The sequence below is a fragment of the Peromyscus californicus genome, unplaced genomic scaffold (genome assembly GCF_007827085.1).
Source record: "Peromyscus californicus insignis strain IS unplaced genomic scaffold, ASM782708v3 Scaffold_11__1_contigs__length_118956290, whole genome shotgun sequence".
Taxonomy (NCBI): Eukaryota; Metazoa; Chordata; class Mammalia; order Rodentia; family Cricetidae; genus Peromyscus; species Peromyscus californicus.
Genome location: NW_026294402.1, coordinates 3,459,326 through 3,482,620, shown reverse-complemented (window position 1 = coordinate 3,482,620; position 23,295 = coordinate 3,459,326). Strand labels below are relative to the sequence as shown.

General features: G+C 40.9%; 1 protein-coding gene across 4 annotated transcripts in view; it reads right to left on the bottom strand.

Annotated features, from left to right (window-relative positions):
- Pdgfd (platelet derived growth factor D) overlaps nucleotides 1-23,295 on the bottom strand; it is a 219,810-nt gene that overhangs the window by 71,948 nt on the left and 124,567 nt on the right. For 2 of the 4 annotated variants that reach the window (XM_052751612.1, XM_052751628.1), the window contains exons 2-3: nucleotides 12,746-12,932; nucleotides 8,344-8,524 (exon numbers count right to left, since the gene is read on the bottom strand). In XM_052751612.1, the coding sequence (XP_052607572.1) occupies nucleotides 8,344-8,524; nucleotides 12,746-12,932 (368 nt within the window). Of the gene's footprint in view, nucleotides 1-8,343; nucleotides 8,525-12,745; nucleotides 12,951-23,295 lie in introns of all 4 variants that reach the window. The other 2 variants (XM_052751607.1, XM_052751620.1) reach the window with 1 other exon arrangement.

Sequence of the window (23,295 nt, the reverse complement as noted above, 5' to 3'; positions counted from 1 at the left end):
TTTGAGATCAGGTCTCACTATGTAGCCTTAGCTGGCCTAGAAATCACTACATAGCCTGGGCTGGGTTTAAAATAATAGCCATTCTGCTTTAGCCTCCCCAGGGCTGAGATTACATCCGCCACACTCCCTCATGCCTGGCTTCACCGTTTTAAATTGTTTTCTTTTACTACATTTATTTAATGTGTGTGTGTGTGTGTGTGTGTGTGTGTGTGTGTGTGTGTGTGTGTGTGTTCACACACATGCCACAGTGTATTTGTGGAGGTCAGAGGGCAATTTTGTGCTGTCAGCCATGTGAGTACAAGTAATTAAATTCAGTAGTGGCAGCAAGTGCCTCTACCCACGGAGCCATCTCTCTGACCCCTTTCACCACGTTTTAAAACTGAAATGGTGATCTGTCTTAGGCACATCTTAAAAATGCAAGCCACTTTCTATATGGCTGACTAGCTCTTATCACCTTCATTTTCTCCTTGCCTCTATGTACCAAAATGTGAATATGCCAAAAATCATAGTGGTAGAGAGAAGGTATTATGTACTGAAAGGCACAATCATCTAAAAAATACTACAGCTTTCTGGATTTTAAGGGTGCGAGTTCACTGCTTGCACATCAGTATAATTAAATGTGAGATAAACAGGATGCTGGACTTTACAAGTGTCATCAAACAATATCTCTGTCCAAGCTGGAAATGTTTTTACTCAGCACACAGGAGAGTCATCTGCTCATGTGATTAGTGAATGTGGTTTACAAGAAAAATTAATTATGGTAGTAAAATAAGGTTCCAAACACTCCTGTGTCAGAAGGCCTAGTCAACATGCAAGTAAGCATTCCCAGAAGCCTCCTAACATGCAGAGGCAAAGTGTGTAAGGCTCGGCACTATACCTGGGGCTCCTTAAGACCTCACAGGTGAGATCTGGAGGGCCTCCTGGAATGTTATGCACAGTTTTGAGTGTATTTATTCTTGTCTGAAATAAGTTCACAGCTTTGAGTCTCCAGAATGCTGCACATCAGCCCTGGTGCTATGATCACACATCCCACCTCCTCACTGCGCTGTGCTCACTGCTCAATTTCTCATTGGCTATGTTCACATAGCACCGGTTCTCTAAGCTGCCAGTGTTCCATCCTAAATGTTCCTAAGGCAGTTTTCATGGACATACATGATTCATGGTTAAACAGCATATGATGTGCAGGCTCTCCATACATTAGATGCCTTACATAGAATCTCCTATATAAAATTCTTGAAGAATTCAGAGCTTTAGTAATTATTATTTTTTATCATCATTCTTATGTATTATTATATTATCATTGTTGCTGTTGTTGACAGGATTGTATCTACAAATGATATGTTCTATAAAAGCAGGAGTTTTGTTAAATTGACTACTATATATATAGCACGCAGTAAGATCCCAATAGACAATAAGCTTTGTAGTACATTGAAACCAGTGCATGACGGAGAAAGCCAAGCAATGCTAACAGAATTTCTCTTCTCTCACGAACGTGGCTCCTCTCATCCTCTTGGCACTAACTGCCCTCCCCCTCCCCCGCCTTCCACCAGAGGAGCCCGACTTTGTCTTTAGTCCCTTCACCCATTACCATTATTTACCCTAGCCATGTCTTTGTCAAATTATGTTTTACTCCAGGATTACAGTAGATTTTGTCTCTTTGTTGGTTATGAAATCTATTATAGTTCTGCCATATATTTATATATTAGGAAAACAATCTGATTCAAATAAATGATTCACTCAATGCTCCCATGGAGAAACCTCATTCAGAGTGATCTCTAAAGTTTGTGATGTTTTATGACACTTGAAAGATACTAACATTTTCTTTCCCTGTTTATTAAATACCTGGGCAAGGAGAATGCACATAAGAAGGTATGTGCCACCAACCTGCGGAAGCTGCTAGCTTTGGGGCCAGCACAAATAACTGGGGACTTTGGAGCTAGCATCTGCCCCTACATTATCTGCCAGGACCCTGGGCTTTCCTTCTGTCAACATTGTTCAGTATCTTGTTCATTTTTTTAGCATCTGGTCTTTCCTGACCTTCTGTTTTAGCTATTTTATCCCACATAAACACAGAAAAACTTAAGATACGTCCAATATAGGATGGACTATGGATAAGGATAAGAATTTTCCTTCTTTGCTCTATCTTTTTGCAGTATTAGGGATTGAACCCAGGGCCTTGAACATGGTAGGCAAGTAATCTATTACTCACTAATAGCTCAGCCAGTTAATTCCCCTTCCTTCCTTCCTTCCTTCCTTCCTTCCTCCTTCCTTCCTTCCTTCCTCCTTCCTTCCTTCCTTCCTTTCTTCCTCCTTCCTTCCTTCCTCCTTCCTTCCTTCCTCCTTCCTTCCTTCCTTCCTTTCTTCCTCCTTCCTTCCTTCCTTCCTTCCTTCCTTCCTTCCTTCCTTCCTCCTTCCTTCCTTCCTTCCTTCCTCCTTCCTTCCTTCCTTCCTTCCTTCCTTCCTTCCTCCTTCCTTTCTTCCTCCTTCCTTCCTTCCTTCCTTCCTTCCTCCTTCCTTCCTTCCTTCCTTTCTTCCTCCTTCCTTCCTTCCTTCCTTCCTTCCTCCTTCCTTCCTTCCTTCCTTTCTTCCTCCTTCCTTCCTTCCTTCCATCCATCCTTCCATCCATCCATCCATCCATCTATCTATCTATCTATCTATCTATCTATCTATCTATCTATCTATCTTTGCTTTTTGTTTTTGTTCATTTTGAGACTGGGTCTTGCTAGCTTTGAACTTGTGATCTTCCTGCCCGGAGCCTCCTGAGAAAACTGGATTATAGGTCTGTACTACAAAGCCCAGCCTGTCTTCTCTCTCACCTAACACAGGTGTTAGCTGTGGTTCTCCCACCCTCCTTGACGCTCTCCCCCTTCAGTAGCTGTGACCAGGTACTGAAAACATTGCCACCACCTCAGGGAAGACACTGCTTCTCTCTGTTCCAGACTTGGTTGTAGTTTAGTGTTTGCTCTTCCCCCACAGCCTCACATCACTGCCTCCTAATGTTTCAGATGTCAGTTGCATTTTACTTCAACTCATCTTTTTTGACTCTCTGGCTAGTCTGAGCCCTCCTCAGTCATTCCTTGTCACATTGCTCTTTTATCTGTTTGTATTGGTCCTTTAAGTAATCTCTGGACAGATTAACTTAATTACCAGTTGATTACCTGTTCCCTCTAATGCCATAAAGCAATAACACAGCTCCCACAGCCCTCAAACTTCCAGGAGAATGTGTTTGCAGGGAGAAACTGAGGGGAATAGACTCTGCTGTAGATGTCACTACTCATGCTTGACAATTCTGCGCAAATGGTCAAACACCAGAAGATGTTCAGAGTATTCTAAAATTTTGTGTGGCTGTGTAAATCATGATGGAATTCCCGCAAATTCTAAAGATAAAAGGAAGAAGTCCTTTACTACTTCTGTTTAATAATTCAGCTCAGTGGAGTGAGCAAATAGGATCCAAGTCCATTGCATGAAATTCTCACAGAATTAATGAAACACTACATTAAAAATGGTTCAGCTGAGAATGAGAATTAGGTGTCTGTCTTTCTGTGGCTGATATTTTACTGTTGTTTCAGAAACTGGAAATTATCAATAAGCAATATGAGCAGCAACAAAGTTATAGAAGAGGATTTGTGTTGTTTAACTGAGATTTCCCTCTTCCTTCTCTAGCTCTTCCTCTTTCCCATCCTCCTTTCCCTTCTATATTCAGCAGTTGCTTACATGCAAGTCTTTGTTCATGTGAGCTTTCATTTCATGGGAATCTGAATGGGACCATTTGAGGTTAATTCACTATAGGGATAGGACTGTTAAAATTACTTTCTAAACAATTTTAAAAAATGTTAATAGTGGGCTTTAGCACATTTCCATATATGAAATACACTGAACTTTATTAACGGAACAAAAGCCACTTTCCAAAGAACATTCATTTTTTCTAATAAAATAATTTCTTACTATTAAACAACACATACTATACCATAAGATTTAGAGTTCTTGTGTTTATTATCACATACAATAAAATATTTCTTCCTTGGATGAAATATGTTCAGTGTGCACACACACTCCACATTATCACACACACACTTGCACAAACCCACTCTCCACTGTGTACATATACACTCATACCTATATACACTGGCAAGGACTTAAAAGTTCACCTGTGTCTTAGTTAGGATTTCTATTGCTGTGAAGAGACTTGACCCATGACAACTCTTATAAAGAAAAACATTTAATGGGGTGGCTTCAGTTTCAGAGGTTTAGTCCATTATCATCATGGTGGGACATGGCAGTTTGCAGGCAGACAAGGTGCTGGAGCTGAGAGTTCTACATCTTGTTTGGCAGGCAACAGGAAGTGAACTGAGATACTAGGTGTGGCTTGAGCATATATGAGAACACAAAGGTCCTTGTGTCCACAGATCACCAGGGAAATTAGGTATGTTAACCATGTAGGGTTATCTTCTCAGAGGAGGAAATGAATATCTGTTTTCTACCCAGAGGGCTGCGAGCAGATGTTGTTAATGACCTGGTGACCTTTGCTATCTGTAGAGCCAAACCTCACCCAAATGCCCAGATTCTCCCTCCCTAGACTTTTATATTTGGTTTGTTTCTCAGTCAGTGAAAACCATCCTTAGGGGGGATATCACATGCACTTTATAGACTGACCTCTACACTTTCTCAGTCAGAGATCACACGGTATCCTAGGCCTTTATGTTGCAGAACCCATCTTCATGGTCACATGTAACTTTGAGTTGACTTTGGATGTAATTATGCCTTCTTGTGAACCGGGGATTGTGTTAAACCAGAAGCTTTTTTCCATAACTGTAATGTATTTAACTATGCTTACAATAAACTGCCCAGTGTCAGACTCTCTGAAGGTTTCAACCAGCACTGACTAAGAAAGGCTGAACTGAATTTTCCTTTTTTCCTCTCTCCATTTCTTTCCTCTGATGTTTGCAGGGACTCCCACAGCTATCTAATATCCCACTTAACATTGGTTAGAGAATGAACAAATCATCTTCATCATGACCCCTAACTTTTCACATAATTGCATTAATTATTCTCAAGGTCATATTTGCACTGCAGTTGTTTTACCTTAACAACATTGGTACTGGAGATGAGATAAATTATGATTTGGGGAGATGGCTCTGTGACTAAATTGCTTGAGTTCATATCCCCAGAATCCACATACAAGCAAAGAGTGCTGGTGAATTCATGTAGTCACAATGCTTGGGAACAGAGACAGGAGGATCTTGGGGGCCTGCTGACCAGCCAATATAGCTCAAACAGATAACTCTAGTTTCAGTGAAAGAAACACAAAAACTAGTGCCAAGTGTGAGATATACTGTTGTGGGATATATGATCACACTGTGGGAAGATGTGTCTCTATCCTTCCTTGTCTGTCTAAGGCACTTTCTGATTGGTTTAATGAAGAGCTGAACAGCCAATAGCTAGGCAAGAGAGGATAGGCTGGACTTCCAGGCAGAGATGGGAACTCTGGGAAGGAATTGGAAGTGAGAGGTCCACCAGCAAAAGGAGAGATAATGAGCCACATGGCAGATTGCAGATTAATATAAAAAGTTAATTTAACTTTTAAGAGTTAGTTGGGAACAAGCCTAAGCTAAGATCAAGCTTTCATACTTAATAAGAAGTCTCCATGTCATTATCTGGGAACTGACAGTCCAAAGAAAGTCCATTTACAATATAATCTGCCAAGTTTTTGGATAGAGGGTGTGTAACCCCAGAGATCTACCCAAGTAATACAAACTATGTTCCTGGTTACCCACTAGAACTAGATAGTAAGATCTTATTGTGGAAGACACAATAAGGCATGCTTTGGTTATAAGGCATGGGGAAATCCAACTGGCATTGATCTGGAAGCTTCCTGTCCTGCTTGTTAACTTTCACACTGCCACAAGGTGTTTTGCAGGCTACAGGGAGAGAAAAACCATCACCAGTCTGACCCAGCTGTGAACTGTACAAGCTTCAGTAATGACTGGTTTGGCAAGATCTGCCTATTGGCAAAATAGTGACATGGCTGCTATGGAGGTAAGCAACAGATTTCTAGTAGGATTTAAGGCTTTCCTCAGAGGTGGAGACTCATGCTTCATATTGTAAGCCTAGCCAAAAACTCATGGCTGGGATGGTCATAGATGCTGGTGAGAACCCATTATTATTATTTTGCTAAAGAGACTATTATCACACTGTCTTCTGAATACTTACCTTTATACCCATAGTGCAACTCTCAACCCTTGTCATAGGAGCTGCTTTTTATGGCAGGATGAGTTAACATAGAGACTCACAGCTTGTTAAAGTACAGAGAATATGAGACTGTGGGGTGCTCATCCCTAAACGGGACAGCTAATCATAACCTTAATCCCTAGGCTTGGGGAACATCATGGAAAAGATGGCAGACAGATGTTAAGATCCAGACTTTGGGAATGATGGCTGGAAAATAACGTCTTCTGGACATGATAAGAATCATTGCACTCATTGAACTCACAGCAGTGTTGGTTGTCTGTATGAGCTACTCAAGATTAAACCAGTCAGCACTCCAGCTAGAAGAGTAATGGAGGTCATAAGGCTCCACTCCTAGCCGAGGAGCTCTTAACAGTTGGTAATTACTGATAGAGAGACAGTTGTTTCTTTTCAGTGGTGTAGTACAGAGTAGGTTGCCCAGTAGATGGTATCCCACACCTATCAGCATATGGGCAGCAGTAATTCAGCTCCGTGGAGTGTGGGAGGGAGGAAGGGAGAGGAGGAGAAAGAGAAACAGAGAGAGAAAACAAGAGAGAGATTGTCTTGGGGGTTATCTGGGAGTTGTTGAAGGGGGACCTAGGGGTGTATATGACCTAATTACACTGTATTCATGTATGAAATTATCAAAGAATTTAAAAAAATTTAAAAATGAGGTAGAAAAGTGAGCATATATCTCTACAAGCATCTATGTGGGCAAGCATATACAACATGTGTCCACTTATATGCATACAATGAATAAATAAGTAAAATAAAAATAGAAATAAGTTGTCTGGCTTATGGAGCATTTAACTTAACCATGCCCAGGGCATCACAGAAGGCATATATACTGGAGTAGCAGTCCTTGATGTTTTAAGAGGAAAAGATCTTTTGCTGAGCCAGTCTGCCCATCACCAACTAAATGTGCCAAGTCCGCTTTGCCTGTGAACAATTGTGAACGTATGTATCACTGAGTACATACATTAAAAGGGAAAGAAATGGAGAAACTAAACATTCATACTTAATTTCAATGCTTAGCAGTACCACATAAGTCTTCAATAATCCAAACCACAATGGATGGATTGTTTCTAAATTAAAACTGGAACCAGTGTCAGCTCCTGATAGTTTTGCATTGACAATGTTCTGCTATAGAATTCACTTAGTGTTTAATAGCTCAGAACAATGCAAGAAAACATTAGATGACAAAAACAGCAAGATATTTTTCTATTCTAAATTCAATTCAAACAGAAAGACAAAAAGACTGAACAAATTGATGCCATTTAGAGCGTGTGTTCTACTTGGCACCCATCCTTTATGCTAGGTGAATAGATGAGGAATGAAGGTACATGACCACATGTGGCCCAACAGTGAGAGTTAAAGCTAATGTACATTCCAGCTCACTATGCGGATGAATATTTCCAAACACACAGCCATTTGATGTTGGAAATGGCTGTTAAGAGGCACAAGTAGAAGCAGGTTATAAATATGCATGAATGTATCAAACAGGATTCAGATTCTTGGGCCAGAGTAGGGCTTTATGGTCTTGGAGATGCCTGCTAACCCTCAGACTCTTGGGCCAGAGTAGGGCTTTATGGTCTTGGAGATGCCTGCTAATCCTCTGGCTCTTGGGCACCAACATAGACCCTTCTCAATTCTGGGGCATTACTTAAGCTAAAATCAGCAGGATTTTAATTCTCTGATAAAATTTTGTGAACACCTTTTCAAAGCAAAGGGGGAATATTTTACTTTCTACTTTAACTCAAAATGTGCTTAACACACACATACACACACACACACACACACACACACACACACACACACACACACCACCCATTTGGCTAGATATATTTATCTTGCTTTAGTTGAATTGACCACACTTTGCTACAGATTCTTTTCCATTTCTATTTTCCCTCAAAGCTCATGGCTCTAAGACTATATCCAAAATGATTTTCCTTACAAAGAAAGGCTTTATTATTATCTTGTTCATAGGGAAGGAATAAAGCATTCAATAAGGAATTAACTACACTGCCCCTCATAGTACTGTATGTAATCACAGAAAATTATCTTTATGCCCTATAAATCCAGTGTCTGTTTTAATCACAGAGCAGTTTCGCTACTCACCACAAACGAATAATAAATTTTGAATCCAGGTTTTGCCACAAAGTAGTCGTCGGATTTGAATGTGATTTTAATCTGGTTTGTTTTTGACGTTATCCTTGGAGGGACTTCCTTGTGGCCACACCACCTTCCTCTAACTACAGTGCTGGTTTCAGAGATATCTTCAACTTCCACAAAATCATACCTAGAAGCAATGTGATCCCATTAATGTTTTTACTAAAGTTGATTTTAGTTCCTGACAAATCAGGATTCACACTTGATTTCTAACTAACTGAACTAACTAACTGAAACCTGTAGAAATGTGAAAAACCAAAAGCTAGTTTGTGGAATGTTTGGCAAACTTGAAATTCAAGAACCTACCTGGAGAGAACCCTGATTTACTCCGTTATGACAGCTGCAACGTCTTATATAATTGAAAAGAACTTTCAGTATATGAAGCTTAGAACATTTTCTGGGAAAAAATAAGTAGCTGTAATCTGTTAACATATTTTAGAGGTAGATTGAGTTACATGTCCAAATATTCACCATACGAAGCTTGCAAACCACTTCTCATTTTGAATCAATTTGCCCCACTCAATGCTTCTTTGAGAAGTACATGATAGACATCTCCATAGATCAAGGGGTCTCTTTTCTTTAAGTATCTTTTAGAAAGACCACATGATAACACATGACTTTTTTTCAGAAAGGAAAGCATATAATGTTAAGTGGCTATATGTGTTAGTAACTACTGGTTGATTGCAACAGGGGTTCAATGAGTTCTACATTAACACAGGGTTACTCTCAGCACTAGTCACAGAAATAGAGAATCCCAGGACAATACAGTAGAGTGCAGATCCATTAATCTTCTGTGTACCCATTGATCCTGTATTTCTTCTACCCATCCCAGCTTATGCTTCTTCAGTGGCATACCTACATTCTCTATGGAGTGCTGTGGGATGGTCTGTATGTCAAATGTGTTGCTGATTGGTCAATGAATAAATCACTGATTGGTCAGTGGCCAGGCAGGAAGTATAGGCGGGACTAACAGAGAGGAGAATTGAGAGAACAGGAAGCTGGGTGAGGGAGACACTGCCAGCCGCTATGATGAAAAACAGCATGTGAAGATACTGGTAAGCCACGAGCCATGTGGCAAGGTATAGATTAATAGAAATGGATTAGTTTAAGCTGTAAGAACAGTTAGCAAGAAGTCTGCCACAGCCATACAGTTTGTAACCAATATAAGTCTCTGTGTTTACTTGGTCGGGTCTGAGTGGCTGTGGGACTGGCGGGTGAGAGAGATTTGTCCTGACTGTGGGCCAGGCAGGAAAACTCTAGCTACAATGGAGCATTTATTCTATTCTAGGACCACTCAAGTCTTGTACCATTCTACAAGATCCATTAAATAATCTGTCTTCCAGTTGGTCAAAATTTTCACTCCTTATCTCTACCTTCACCTAAATGACTTTAGGTGTTAAAGTCACAAGCAAGTGATACACTTTAGTGAACGGGGCACTCATCTTATTTGTTTATTTATTTTCTCATTAGGGTTACTAGAAGGAAGCAGCATAAGAAACATCAGGTCCAAATGTGCAGAAAACCACCTGGAATCATTGCCTTTACCCAGCTTTGCAGTATTTTCACTGCACTGGGAAGGACGATCTAATGAGCAGCTAAAAATAATATGCTGACCAAATATTCCTGACAGTGATTTATGAGGCCCTTATGTCCTTTGCCTCAGTTTCTCTGTAGGCAAAATAAGAAGTTTATACAATTTTACCAGCTAGATGCCTACTGAGTATTGTGTAAATTAATTATTTAATGTTTATATGGCTTTTGGAAGGTGAAAAGCACTGAGAAAGAGTCATTATTCAAGCGATAAAGTATTGCAGTGTATGCATCAGCAAGGTTATGAGGCAGATGGTAAGAAATCAATTGCATTTTATTTTATATATGATATGTGTAAATCATATTTACTGCACAAACATGAATCTAGTTGAAAGATTTTTAATAACACTAGGTCACTTTTATTTTAAAAACTTCAATGTAATTTTAAGCTGAATCCCAGTGGAGCACACATCCCAGGCTAGCGGGGAGGAAAGGCTAGGCTCTGTTTTATCTCCATCATTCTCTTAGCGTTCTACCTCATCCTGGGAAATCTGAGAAGCAGCATGAGCTGATGGAGGGTCGAGAAAACTTACCACCCTAACACTTGTTCGAATATGGTCTAGGATCAAAATCCCAGTTCATCAGTGGCTTCCTCTTTGTGATGAGAAAACAGACATCTGGTCTTTGTCTTTGGCTCTCACCTACCCGCCCTCCCTGCGGTTTCCAAGCGACAGAGCGAGAAGAGCATGTGTAGTTTTCACCGCAGTTTACACTGACTGAGGACACCAAGGGCGACTGTGATAGTAAGTCAGCAAAACCAAGGAGGGTTGGGAGGCTCTGGTTCACTGGGTGGGGCAGAAGATGGGAGGCCAGGGACCCGCAGCTGGTGTTCAACAAAGGGGACACTCACAGGATTGAACTCTCTGGTCCTGTGGAGTTGGATGCCAAACCCAAATGGTGATGTGAATCCCAAGTGGCTATGCCAGAATTAAATTTAACTATAGGACACTCAGCAGGTGGTAGAGAATTGTTCTGAGTAGAAAAAACAAAGCTTCCAACCTCATATACTTGGTGTCTGTGAAGACACACCACAATTGTTAACTTGATAAGGTTTAGAACCACTAAGGATACAGGCCTCTGGGCACTCATGTAGGAAATTGTCTTGATTAGGTCAGTTGAGGGGAGAAGACCACTGAGGAGGAGCCAGTCCCTGGGTCTACTTCCTGGGTTGCATAATAACAAGAAAGCTGGCTGAGCACCAGAATTCATCCCTCCCCATTTCATGACTGGCATTGGCATGTGACCAGCTGCTTTGACTTCCCTGTCATGATGGATGGCACCTTTGAACTGTAAGCCCAAGCAGACCTTTCTCCCACCAGTTGCTATTGTCAGACTGTTGTAGCACAGCACTGCAAAGGAAGCTAAGATGGTGTCAGACACATCCTTGGTGGAGACAGACCATACCACCATCCATGTTATCACCTTTAACCTCTTTTAATAGCATCTTATCTATTGCTTGTCCCTCCTGCCTTTTTTTGTTTTGGTCAGCTCACACACATACAAAAATAGTTCTCTTTTTCAAGGTTGAAAGATACAAGATCATCTTTAGTTTACTCTCTTTGTAAATATTCACTAGCTTTCCATGTGTATTTATCTCTGCTTTCTGGCATATATTACCCTCTGTGGTCCTAGAAAATAATAGTCAATCCTGTTATTTTCTGGGGAAAACAACAGCATAATAAAAGTTGTCAGTATAATAAATATGCAACAAAGGACAACCAAATCGGATGCACCTCTTTTTATTATCCAGAGGAAAATAAACTGCAGAAAGATTTAGTAGTTCAGTTCATTGGCAATGCAGAGTAAGTACGGCCAATAAAGTACAAAGAGGAAGAAGGAAAGCCTCCCCAAGTTTCACACAGGATAAATAAGGGAGTGAGATGCTGGGGGCCTACAAGTCAAAGAACAACAGCCTGGACTTTCTCTGATAAGCTTGCTGGGGGGTGGGGGGTCATTAGCCGGCTTTCATCTTCTCCCCTGATCAGGAAGAAGAGCACATAGATCCTGGGGCTGCTCTGCCTCCTTCTCATGTTTACCAATGAATGGCAGGAAGTCCCTGGCCTGGGTCTCTGTCACCATCGCTTGTCATGGTTACAGTGGCCTAGCCTGTGGAGCAAGCAGGGTCTTTACAATTTGTGTCTGTGGAAGACTTTGACCTGGGTTATAGTATGCAGCCCCAGGGACCTGGATTAGATGCGTCTCCTTGCTCACAGATGTATCTCTGAGCCTTGGAAAGTCACAGGGTCCCAGTCTGTCCTCAGGAAAATGTAATTGTGACTGATGGCAGTGTCCATTTCTGTGGGCTTTATACAGTGCCAACATGACACTTTTTAAAAAGAAGGGCCATTGTTATTGTTAATATTGACTGAAAACCTGACAGAATCTAGTATAATCAAAGAGACAAGCTTCTGGCCATGCCTGTGAATGACTGTCTTGATTAAGTTAGTTTGAATGGGAACCTACCTGAAAGATGGTGCACTATTACCCAAGCTAGGGTCCTACACTGTGTGAAAAGAAAAAAACAAGATGACTACCAACATTTGTCCCTCTTTTCTTTGTAGGTACAACTACAAATGAGATCCTCAGACAGTGAGCATAAATAACTTCTCCATTAAGTCGCTTTTGTATAGGAATGGGAAAAGTGACTAATAAGAAATGTCTTGGGTAATTCCAAACAGTCTAAGAAGAATATTCAATGTGATGTTTTAAATTCAGTTCCTCCCACTTTGATTAAAAACTAAAAAGGATTATTTTCTCTTACCTACAGATATCATTTTCTGCTTCCTCTAGTCCAAACTGATGGTCAAAGGCCAGTTGTATCCGTGTTTTCTCCTGAGAATGGAGCCGCCATGTGAGGAGCAGGTTCCGGGGATAACTTCTGGGGAAGCGAGGACTCTGCACGTGACCACTGCCTGTCACCTGGATGTTCTCATCTCTTCGGTACAAGTCTGTGAGGTGATTGCTCTCTGTTAGTAATCACAACTTGTAGAAATTAGTATGTTGCTCCAATTACAGGAAAGCAAAAACAACAAAAAGAACAATTTACAACATGACGTCTCAAAGCACTTCATGATTTTGTTTAAAGACATAAGACCAGTGGTTGATTTGGGTCAACAAAAAGTCCGTATTTCTAGTGTGCCTGCTTTCCTAAACTCCTTACAGCTCCCAGTGCCTAATACTTCATATCCTTTGGGTGTTCCTCCATCACTCTTGAGACACGAAACACCCAGTTATCTCAGACCTCAGATTCATTTGCATTGGAATCAAATGAGAAAATAACTTCCAACAGTTCCTCTTTTATCTTTATTATGTTAAACAAATGAAAGGCTTAGCTTAGGTTTAACAGTCTATATAGCAACTACAGGGCCCAACAAATAGTATTGAATAAATGAGTGAAAAAGACAAGTGAAGAGATTCTAATAATATCCAGGACAACTTAGAATTTGTTCAAACAAATAGTTTTAAGTGAATTTTTCTAGTATAAACCCCCAAAATTTGTGACTTAAATAGATCTAATCTGTATTGTATTTTCTGAATGTTTTGTAACAGACAATTTATTTGGTCTTTGTCTTGGGTTCCTGGGAATAGGCTCCAGACCTTTGAAATTCTCAGGTGGTTAGGAGGTTAGGAGTATCATTGTTTTCATGATGGGGCCCCTGGGACCACATCTAAGTTTATTCTCATGGAGAAATTTACTGTGGGGTCTTTAGACAGTTTCAGGATGGACACTAGACACACCAGAAAGGCAATGCGATTAAAGAGGTATTTGCCAAAGTCTAAGGATGGCAGTGGGGCTGGATACACACTCATTGCCACTGGTTCAGAAAACCATGCCTGTGCAATGAGATTCACAGTAAAATCTCTTGTAAGCTTCCTGCTTGTGACACATGCTTCACTGCTGTGGGATGGTCTATATGTCAAATGTGTTGCTGATTGGTCAATAAATAAATCACTGATTGGTCAGTGGCCAGGCAGGAAGTATAGGCGGGACAAGGAGGAGAAAAAACTGGGAAGTGGAAGGCTGAGTCAGAGAGACACTGCCAGCCGCCATGATGACAAGCCGCATGTGAAGATGCCGGTAAGCCACGAGCCATGTGGCAAGGTATAGATTAATGGAAATGGATTAATTTAAGCTGTAAGAACAGTTAGCAAGAAGCCTGCCACGGCCATACAGTTTGTAAGCAATATAAGTCTCTGTGTTTACTTGGTTGGGTCTGATGGCTGTGGGACTGGCAGGTGAGAGAGATTTGTCCTGACTGTGGGCCAGGCAGGAAATCTCTAGCTACACTTCACCAGGAAGTGACATAACCCAGGAACACGTGGAACCTTCCAGGACTTGCCCTCTGGGTCTTACAATTCAGCACACCTAATTTTGGGGTTTTAGTGTTTTCCTTAGTGACTTAGGGCTGTGCACAGGGACTCTTGCGTTAGTAGCTAGCTGGTCGGCAGTGTAGCTATCTGGAGATTTTTCTAAGTGTCTGAAATGAGGGCGGTTTTTAGGGCCTGTACACTTAATCTGTGAAATGACAAGGGTGGATATCAGAATTGCAATGCTGCATGGTGGATATCTTTTGGTATGTTTCAGTATTCAGAGTTCTTGGCATTTTAAAGGTTTCTAAATCCCATAATAAACAGCCCTCCAACCACAGTCTATTTGTACCATCGCACAAAGAATTGCTTTGAGGCCTGTAATTCAAGTGAGCCTGGTGGAGGAAGGCCTACAAGGTGGGGCTGCTGAAGCCAGCTGTTAAAACTTCTAAAATAAGAGAGAGGATGATCAGCAGGTGCTCCTACGTGCAGATGCAAATGGAAACTTTCTTTGGAACGCGCTGGCTGGTTAATGAACTACAGCTTGCTCAGTCAGACCGAGGGAGAAGGAGTCATTCCAGAGAGGAGCAATGTGGCAGCTGAGGAGGCTGGGGTTGCCTCCCTAGACCTAGATGGCCACACTCGCTCTGTAACAGACATCCTCAAAGAGCTGAGACCAAAAAATTCTCCAGATGACCTTCTTCTCCTCACCCTTGACCTTATACTAAACAATCACGTGTAGAGAACTCAGGCAAATGCTGTTTCCTGGGCTGACCAATGTGTGCTCTCAACCAGCCAGCAATTGTTCATCAAATGCAGATGAACTATAACATACCACATCGTATTCAAGCTTACTACTTGAGTACTGTGTTCACAATTGGGCTGTTTTCTTAGATTTGGTATTGTAGATTAATTTTTAAGTGAAATTTATGTTTAATAAACAATAAACTTTTTCTAAAACACAAATTTATATCAATAATGTCAAAAGCCCATAAATATAATATGTCAGGAATAGAAGGAATCATACATCTCAAAAGGCTACTAAATTCTAAAATACATATCTCAGGACTTCAGATTTCTCATTTATGTACTAAAGGGTTTGAGGGAACGTTTCTTTGGTCTTTTGGGGGGGCAATATCCAGTCGTTGCATGCATTATGTGTGTATATTTCCTGTTCCAGATGCTATGCCAGATTTGGGTATAATTCGTAGACACTTGAAGAATAGATTCCATCTTCCTACTGCAAAACAATGTGGAGACTTGGAACACAATGTAAACAAGGCTTAAAGGAATGCTAACAGACAGGTGTTGTCCTGAGGCCACGTGAACTAGGGGGAAGTGAATATAAGATGTGTGCTTGGAGCCGGGCGGTGGTGGCGCACGCCTTTAATCCCAGCACTCGGGAGGCAGAGCCAGGCGGATCTCTGTGAGTTCGAGGCCAGCCTGGGCTACCAAGTGAGTTCCAGGAAAAGGCGCAAAGCTACACAGAGAAACCCTGTCTCGAAAAACCAAAAAAAAAAAAAAAAAAAGATGTGTGCTTGGGATGGCTGCAGAGGCCTGTTCATCACAGTTCAGTTTGACTCTACAGGCTTGAAAGATGAGTTTGGAACCACCTAAGAGACACACTGAAGTGTCTGCACTTGATTTGAGTGGAAACCAGAAAGCTCTGGGAGGAGCAAGTGGTTTGGCAGAAGGAAGATCAACCCACTGGTGGTAAACAAGATGAATGGCAAGAAAAGTGCCGCTGAGGAGCCATCTCCTGGGGGAAAACTGCTACAAAGGTTCTGACACAGCAGGGCAGGGGGCAGTGTAGCCCAGTGTCAAGGGACATACAATAAAGTTCAGAATTCAAAGGAATGGGCCAGAGGCTGCAATGACATGGAAAGATCAGACTCAGTGATAGCCCTATCAGGGTGTTTTGCATTCTTTACTTGCCGCTGTCATAAAATCTCCAGACAAAAGGAACTTAAGGGAGAAATGGATGATTTGGCTCACAGTTCCAGGTTACAGTTCCTCACTGCTGGAATGATAGGAGCTTGAAGCGGGTGGCCATATCAGACAGACAGTCAAAAGCAGAGAGCAATCCATCGCGACAGCTCCTTACAGGCGGGCCTAGAGTCCTGCCTCCTCTGTATCACACTGAAAATTTATCCTAATCATCACACAGGGTGAGTGTGACACTAGGAGTGTGCAAGGAAAGTTTGTTTGAGGATATGCAGGTTCAATGTGATATAGTGAAGAGGAATTCCATTGGAAATGTTGCCAGGCTTGGGGATAGGAGGCTGGGTCCGAGATGAATGAGCAGAGTAGATGTGAGCCTTGAGCTTCCAGAGGAAAGAGTGTGGGTACACTGAGTCCCCAGAACACAAGTATGGTGCCATCCATTCTAAAGCCCCCAGGAGGAAGGTCAAACTCGGTGTGAGTGGATCTGCTTGGGTACTGGGAGACACGAGGCACGCTTGAGGAAACCAGAAGTGTCACGGGAGGGAAACCACATCTGAGCTAAGATGCCCTGCAAAGAGACACTTTCATATGTCAAAGTCCAGGGCCACACTGAGGAAACACTGTAGAACTTGGCAATACTGAAGTCAAGAGCATCCTTTAAAGTCCACATTGAGAGACTTGTGTGAAAGGAGCTTTCTAATACATCTACCTGAGTACGTCATTGCAGGTTAGATTATCTTAAAGATACAAACTGTGGTTATAAATGAAATGTCACTCACATCTGGAATGAGGTGGTGGAGGAGGTGGGTAGAGGAGTTTATCTTTTTATATAATACTTGATTCCAGTTTGGTGAATTTACAGATGGCATTGTATTGAAATAGAGAAGGAAAGTAACAGTTTTCTAAGAGTGTTTTCTTACAAACAAATCTCTTCCAAAATATACATTAATATAAACTCAGTGCAAGTAACAGAAGATTACATCCATGTTTACTTTGTGCCAGATGTTATTTTAAAGTCTTCTCATATAATTTCCAGGGTCAAGTCATTGCTTGTGTGTGTTTTGCTCTGTAATAGGAATTATTAAAACCAACACTGTCATTGTTTGACATATGAGGTTTCTGGACCACAGAGAGGTCAAGTGTCTTGTTCAAAATAGCAGAACTAGTTAAAAGTGTAGTAAGAACAGGAATCCAGACACTCTGCCCCACAGTTGATGTTTATGATGGTGGTGAGACTTGGGAGACATCTGGGGAAAGTGCTTGCTGCATAAACATGGGGACCTGGGTTTGGACTTCCAGCACCCATGTGAAGCCAGGAGCAGTGACATGCATCCATAATCTAGCACTCCAGCGGCAGGTGGAGCTGGAGACAATTCCTGGAGGCTCGTGAATCAGCTATCCGTGTGTATACAGCAATGAATAACAAGTCTGTCTCACACTAGACAAAAGGAGATAATGGATGTCAGTTTGTCCTCTGATCTCAACTTATGTACAGTGATATAGGTAGGCCCGAAACAACCTTCCTTCCAATAAAAATAAATAAATAAATATCAATGAATAAGAGGAAGTGTTCTTTTTAGAGTGAAATTGTTAGAGGCAGTTTTGATTCTTGGCTATTTATAATACACCTTAACTTTTGAAATATATTGTTTACATATAATTTATAACTTCATGCCAACTCAAGGTTACTCTTGGCAGGAGAGTAGCAATTAATTATAGGTACAGAGAACTACCTCTCAGGTTGAACACAAGATAACTACAAACATTATGCACAGTCACATTCCTGAACAAAAGCATGTACTTTGGTGTTCCAATAATAGCTGACATTTATGGGTCAATTATTATGTGCCAGGCACTCTGATAAGTGGCTTTTAATTCACTACTGCATTTAACCCCCTTGATAACCCTGTATAGTTAGTAATATCAGCACTTTACAAAGAAAATTCTGGGAGTTCAAGAAATCTATGGCTCAAGGTACAAAGCCACTCCAGAAAAAATAACAGACTCTGACAGTTGACTTTTCAGAGCAGACTTAACCAGAGCAAGGCAGGAGCTGTTAAACCAAAAACATAAGCCATCCATCAGTGATTCCTATGTGTACTTAGATAACAGGAGTATAGATTCTTATTTCGTATCTTAATACAGAAGGAGGTTCATATTTATAGCTTCATAAAATCTGAACTATGCATTTGACTGTAGCTAGAGTTTTCCTCCCTGGCCCACAGCTGGGACAAATCTCTCTCACCTGCCAATCCCACAGCCACTCAGACCCGACCAAGTAAACACAGAGACTTATATTGGTTACAAACTGTATGGCCGTGGCAGACTTCCTGCTAACTGTTCTTACAGCTTCAATTAATCCATTTCCATTAATCTATACCTTGCCACATGGCTCGTGGCTTACCGGCATCTTCACATGCTGTTTGTCATCGTGGCGGCTGGCAGTGTCTCTCTGACTCAGCCTTCCACTTCCCAGCTTTATTCTCCTCCTTGTCCCGCCTACACTTCCTGCCTAGCCAATGGCCAATCAGTGTTTTATTTATTGACTAATTAGCAACACATTTGCCATACAGAACATCCCATAGTACTGTTAAACATTCAGTTAAAATAAGAAAGGTAAAATGGCATTCGTATCTATTATGTCCCTAGCCCTTTAACAAAACTCAGCTCACCCCATCACATCCTGAAGCTCCTGAAAAGTCACTCAAGCACTGTCACCTGCCTCTTGGATTCATTTAGGCCAGTAAACACTGGAGTAATGATGACCAAAGGATCAACAAATTCTCAACTGCACCTAATCTACCCATCCAGTCTTCCATACAATTCCGACACACTTGAAGTTGAGAACCAAGGGCTACTGAAGCTTTCTGTTGTCTTGTGCCCTGCTCTGGTCTTCTGCACTTCCTGTCTCCTTGCTTTGATTCTGTATGCCATATGTAGCTTTTCATTTCACTTTCTTGACTTGAGACCTACCTTGAACTCATTTTCCTGTCTTTGACCATGGAATCTCCTCTAACCCAGCACTACTAGTACCTAAAGACCTAAGGTAAGAGGATATTTACCTCTTTGGCCTAGAATCTTCCCCTTTATCTTAGCTGAAAAATAAGCACTGGTTCCAACAGGTACTTTTGGTAATCCATTGCAATACATAATAATGCTGAAGAAATGGAACTATGAGTATTGGTAATGTTTTTTCTCATCTTCTAGAACATATTATCTGTAATATTAAATGCCAAGAGAGAATATTGAATTGTTGAAGTAACAATTAAAGTAGTCAATGATCATTGATTCTATAGAACAAATAATGTAGTCTGCAGCTCTGCCATCTCACAAACATTCAGTGTAGCAAGTCAGACAGTGATGTGACTCATGGTCCCCATAAGAAAGCTGAGAGCCAGAGCCTGAAGTCATGGACCTGTATTCTTCAGCTACAAGCCCAAAGTCAAGAACAGTCACACAGTCAGGAAATTCTCAACTCACAAAGAGATTATTAGCAAGTTCCATTTATGCAATGGCTGTTTCATGATCTCACACCATGTCACTGCATCAGTGCCCAGAATGTAGCTGAATGATTGATAAATATACAGTCTCAATTCTGCTTCTAAGCAACCACAGATAAGAGCACTTTTTGTGGGATGAAATGAGGTTAATACATACTCATCTCAGAAGTCTATCATAAGCTCACAAAAGTGAGAAACATCATCAGTGCTTTCATTTTTTATTTTCATTATTATCACGAGAGGTGGGGACAAACTATGGGGCAGGGTCTCTTGTAGCTCAGACTGACCTTGAGCTCCTTATATATAGCTCAAGATGATCTTGAACTCCCTGTCTTCCTGCCTTCACCTTCCAAGTTCTGGGAATACCACTATGCCTGGCTCATCATGATTTATTTGGATTTAAATAATTTTTTTTTGTAGTATTTTAACAGGGAATAAACTCAGCAAGGAGAGCTAAAATGATTGGGTGAAAGAATGAACAGTGGGTAAAGAATGCTAGAGCTGTGCCATGGCTTCCCCCTCCCTTGAGCTCACCCTGCCCCCTGCTCACCCTCCCTTGAGCTCACTGGCTGACTCCCCACACTGCAGAAGCAGCACTGGTCACACGGCTTGTGTAGGTTTCCTAACCTGCGACATTCTTGACTTGATAAGATAGGATTTAAGAGTCTTTTTCAGGTAATAGTTTTCTTTCAGGGATCAATGTTACTAGGAATTTAAGCATGGCTAATAGAATAGGAAGTAACAGTGGGATTTTGGAAATAAATTCAGCATGTGGTATTAATAATTAGATACTTTTTACCCCTAAAACCAGTGCTTTTAAACACTCATTAATTTGCTTTTTAATGTGTCTGTGTGTACTTGTTCAAGTATGTGAGTGTGACTGTGCAGTATGTGTGTGAGACCCACACTGGGTGTTGGTCCTTGGCTTCTACCTTCACTGACAAAAGTCCCCTTGTCATTCAGTGATGATGGTGTACCAGAAACCAGACCAGTGACTCTTTGAAATAAGCATTTGTCAGTAAAACTTATGAGACAAAGAGGTACACTGTGTGGCACACTGACACCTCCAGTGCACCAGGATGAATGAAGAGGTGTTGGCGACGCAGGAAAGAAGGAGAAGCAAAGAGATTTTTCTGTTGTTGTGGTTTTTCTTTGCTTTTGTTTTGTTTTGGTTTGGGATTTTTTTGTTTTATTTTTGTTTTTTACTTTGACTTTTGCTTTTGTTCGCTTACTTGCTTACTTTGATTTGTTTCCTTATGTGGGGTGTGTGGCAGGGATGAGGAGAGGATATGGTGAGACTGGGAGCTGAACAGAATTGGAGTGCATGATGTGAAAATCCCAAAGAATCAATAAAGAAGTTAAATATGGACAGATAGGCAGATAGATAGATAGATAGATAGATAGATAGATAGATAGGTAGGTAGATAAACCTTCAATGGCTAGGGCTGTATCTCCGTGGTATATGCTTGACCAGTGTGAGGCCCTAGGTTCAATGCCCTGTATGGCTAGTAAATAAATTAATGAATCTGGGGGGGAAAAAGTCTCCTTGTTGTTCATTGGTATATACATAGGCCAGATGGCCCAGGAGCTTCTGTGACTTTCCTGTGTCCATCCCCATCTCAAGCTAAGTATGCTGGGATTCCAGATGCTCACAATGCCAACTTCATGTGACTTTTAAAATTTGAATTGAGGCCTTCTCACTTGCAAGCAACACTTAACTCAATGAGCCACATCCCCAGCCCCCTTGAAAATGATATTAAGGATGGAATGCTATCATTTCCAGTAAAGGCAGAAATTGATTGTTTAAACAAACTGATCAAAGATATTATTTAGAAAAAACATTTCTTAAAAATTAAGTGTCTGATAGCACAAAATAATGCTTTTTCATTTGTTTTGAATATGTGGTAAAGGAATTAAAATTAATCTTTGAGTTTAAAAGCAATGTAGTGTGTCTTTTGCTCGTTTAAAACTATGTAAAGAATTCCCACCAAGCCAACTGAGAACCTAAGATAAAAACTAAAATACTCAAAGGTACTGTATACTTTACTTGAAAGTTTGGTGCAAGAGTTAAGAAAATCATATTGCAGATATTAAATTTCTTACGTCTTATTCAACCACATAACTTCTGTGTCTTGCCAGTCAGGGCATATGGAGCCACTCAGAACAAATCATTTTAATGCTATGTGGATGGATGGTTGCTGCAGATAATGAGGGGCAGACAACAGCCGGTAAAATAACAAGTAAAAGATAATTTAGTCAAAAGAACATAAAGAAATCTAAATACTTTATTTGTACGAAAGTCAATTCCATTGCAGCCCTGGAGGGCTGACATTTGTGTGAACATATTTACTATGAATGTTAACAGATCAATCTTGAGAGCATTCCATGGAAATGACTGTATTTGCTCTCTGGTTTTTAGATATTAATTCTGCAATGGGTGCCTCCTGTTGAGGACTACTTGCAGTTTCACTTACAACTAGTTGTACCAAACCAGATCCCAGTACCCTTGGAAAGTCACGGCATGAAGGGAACAGGCAGACAAGAGTATGATCAAGTATAAGAGTGTGATTTTGTGTTTGAGGTTTGTCGTCAGATTCTCGACTGCTTTCTGTTGCTGTTACTAAGTGATACAAGATACATTTAAAAATGAAGAGGTCAAATTATAGAACAGAACCTAAAACACAGGACTGGGGTGAAATTAAACTTAATGAAATAATTTCCTACCAATTATTTCCTACCTAAAAGTATAGTGTTGGAGCCTCTGAAAAAGGGGAAAATTAAAGTTTAACAATACTAGTTAACAACCTGCATATGCCCTTCAATGTTTGTTTGGGCACTGAGGCTTGCAATCAATAAATAAATTCCTTCTGCCCTGACTGCTAAGGGGCCAATCTTCATTAGGAAATTTTGGTTAGCACCTTGCACGTATTTGCAGTGAGAATCCACATTACTAGCCCACCACTTCCTGAAAACAGTCTCACCTCTGCTCGGTCTATCCTGTTTTGAAGCTACACAGGAAGAAAGCTGGTAAAACAGGAGCCTTTGTCTAGGATTTGCAAAGAGATTTTTCTAGGAATAAAGTAATAATATTAAATTTTTCTGTTCACATTGATTTTGGAAGTGTGTATACGCACATGCACACTTGTGCAATGCGCATACATGCACATGCACACGCACATCAGACACATGCAAATGCATGCACATGCACACACAGGCACACATAAACATGCATAAGCACACAGAAACACGCATGCACACACAAGCTCATAGCTCTGCAAGCTAGGATAAAGAATAGATTTTTTTTTGAAATCATTTTACAAGGGTATGTTTTAGGTAGAATCAATCACTTAAATAAAGATATATTAGCAACATTTCTAATTACTGTAAATAATTCAGTATGAGGAAATAAAGAATTATCATGGCTTGAAGTTTCAGAGGGTTTAGCCCGTGGCCTCATGGCCCTGTGTGCTTGAGCAAGAACATCATGGTGTCATGATTATGTGACGGTAGAAAAATGTTCACCTCCCAGCAGGCAGGAGGCACAGAAGGGGATACAGGA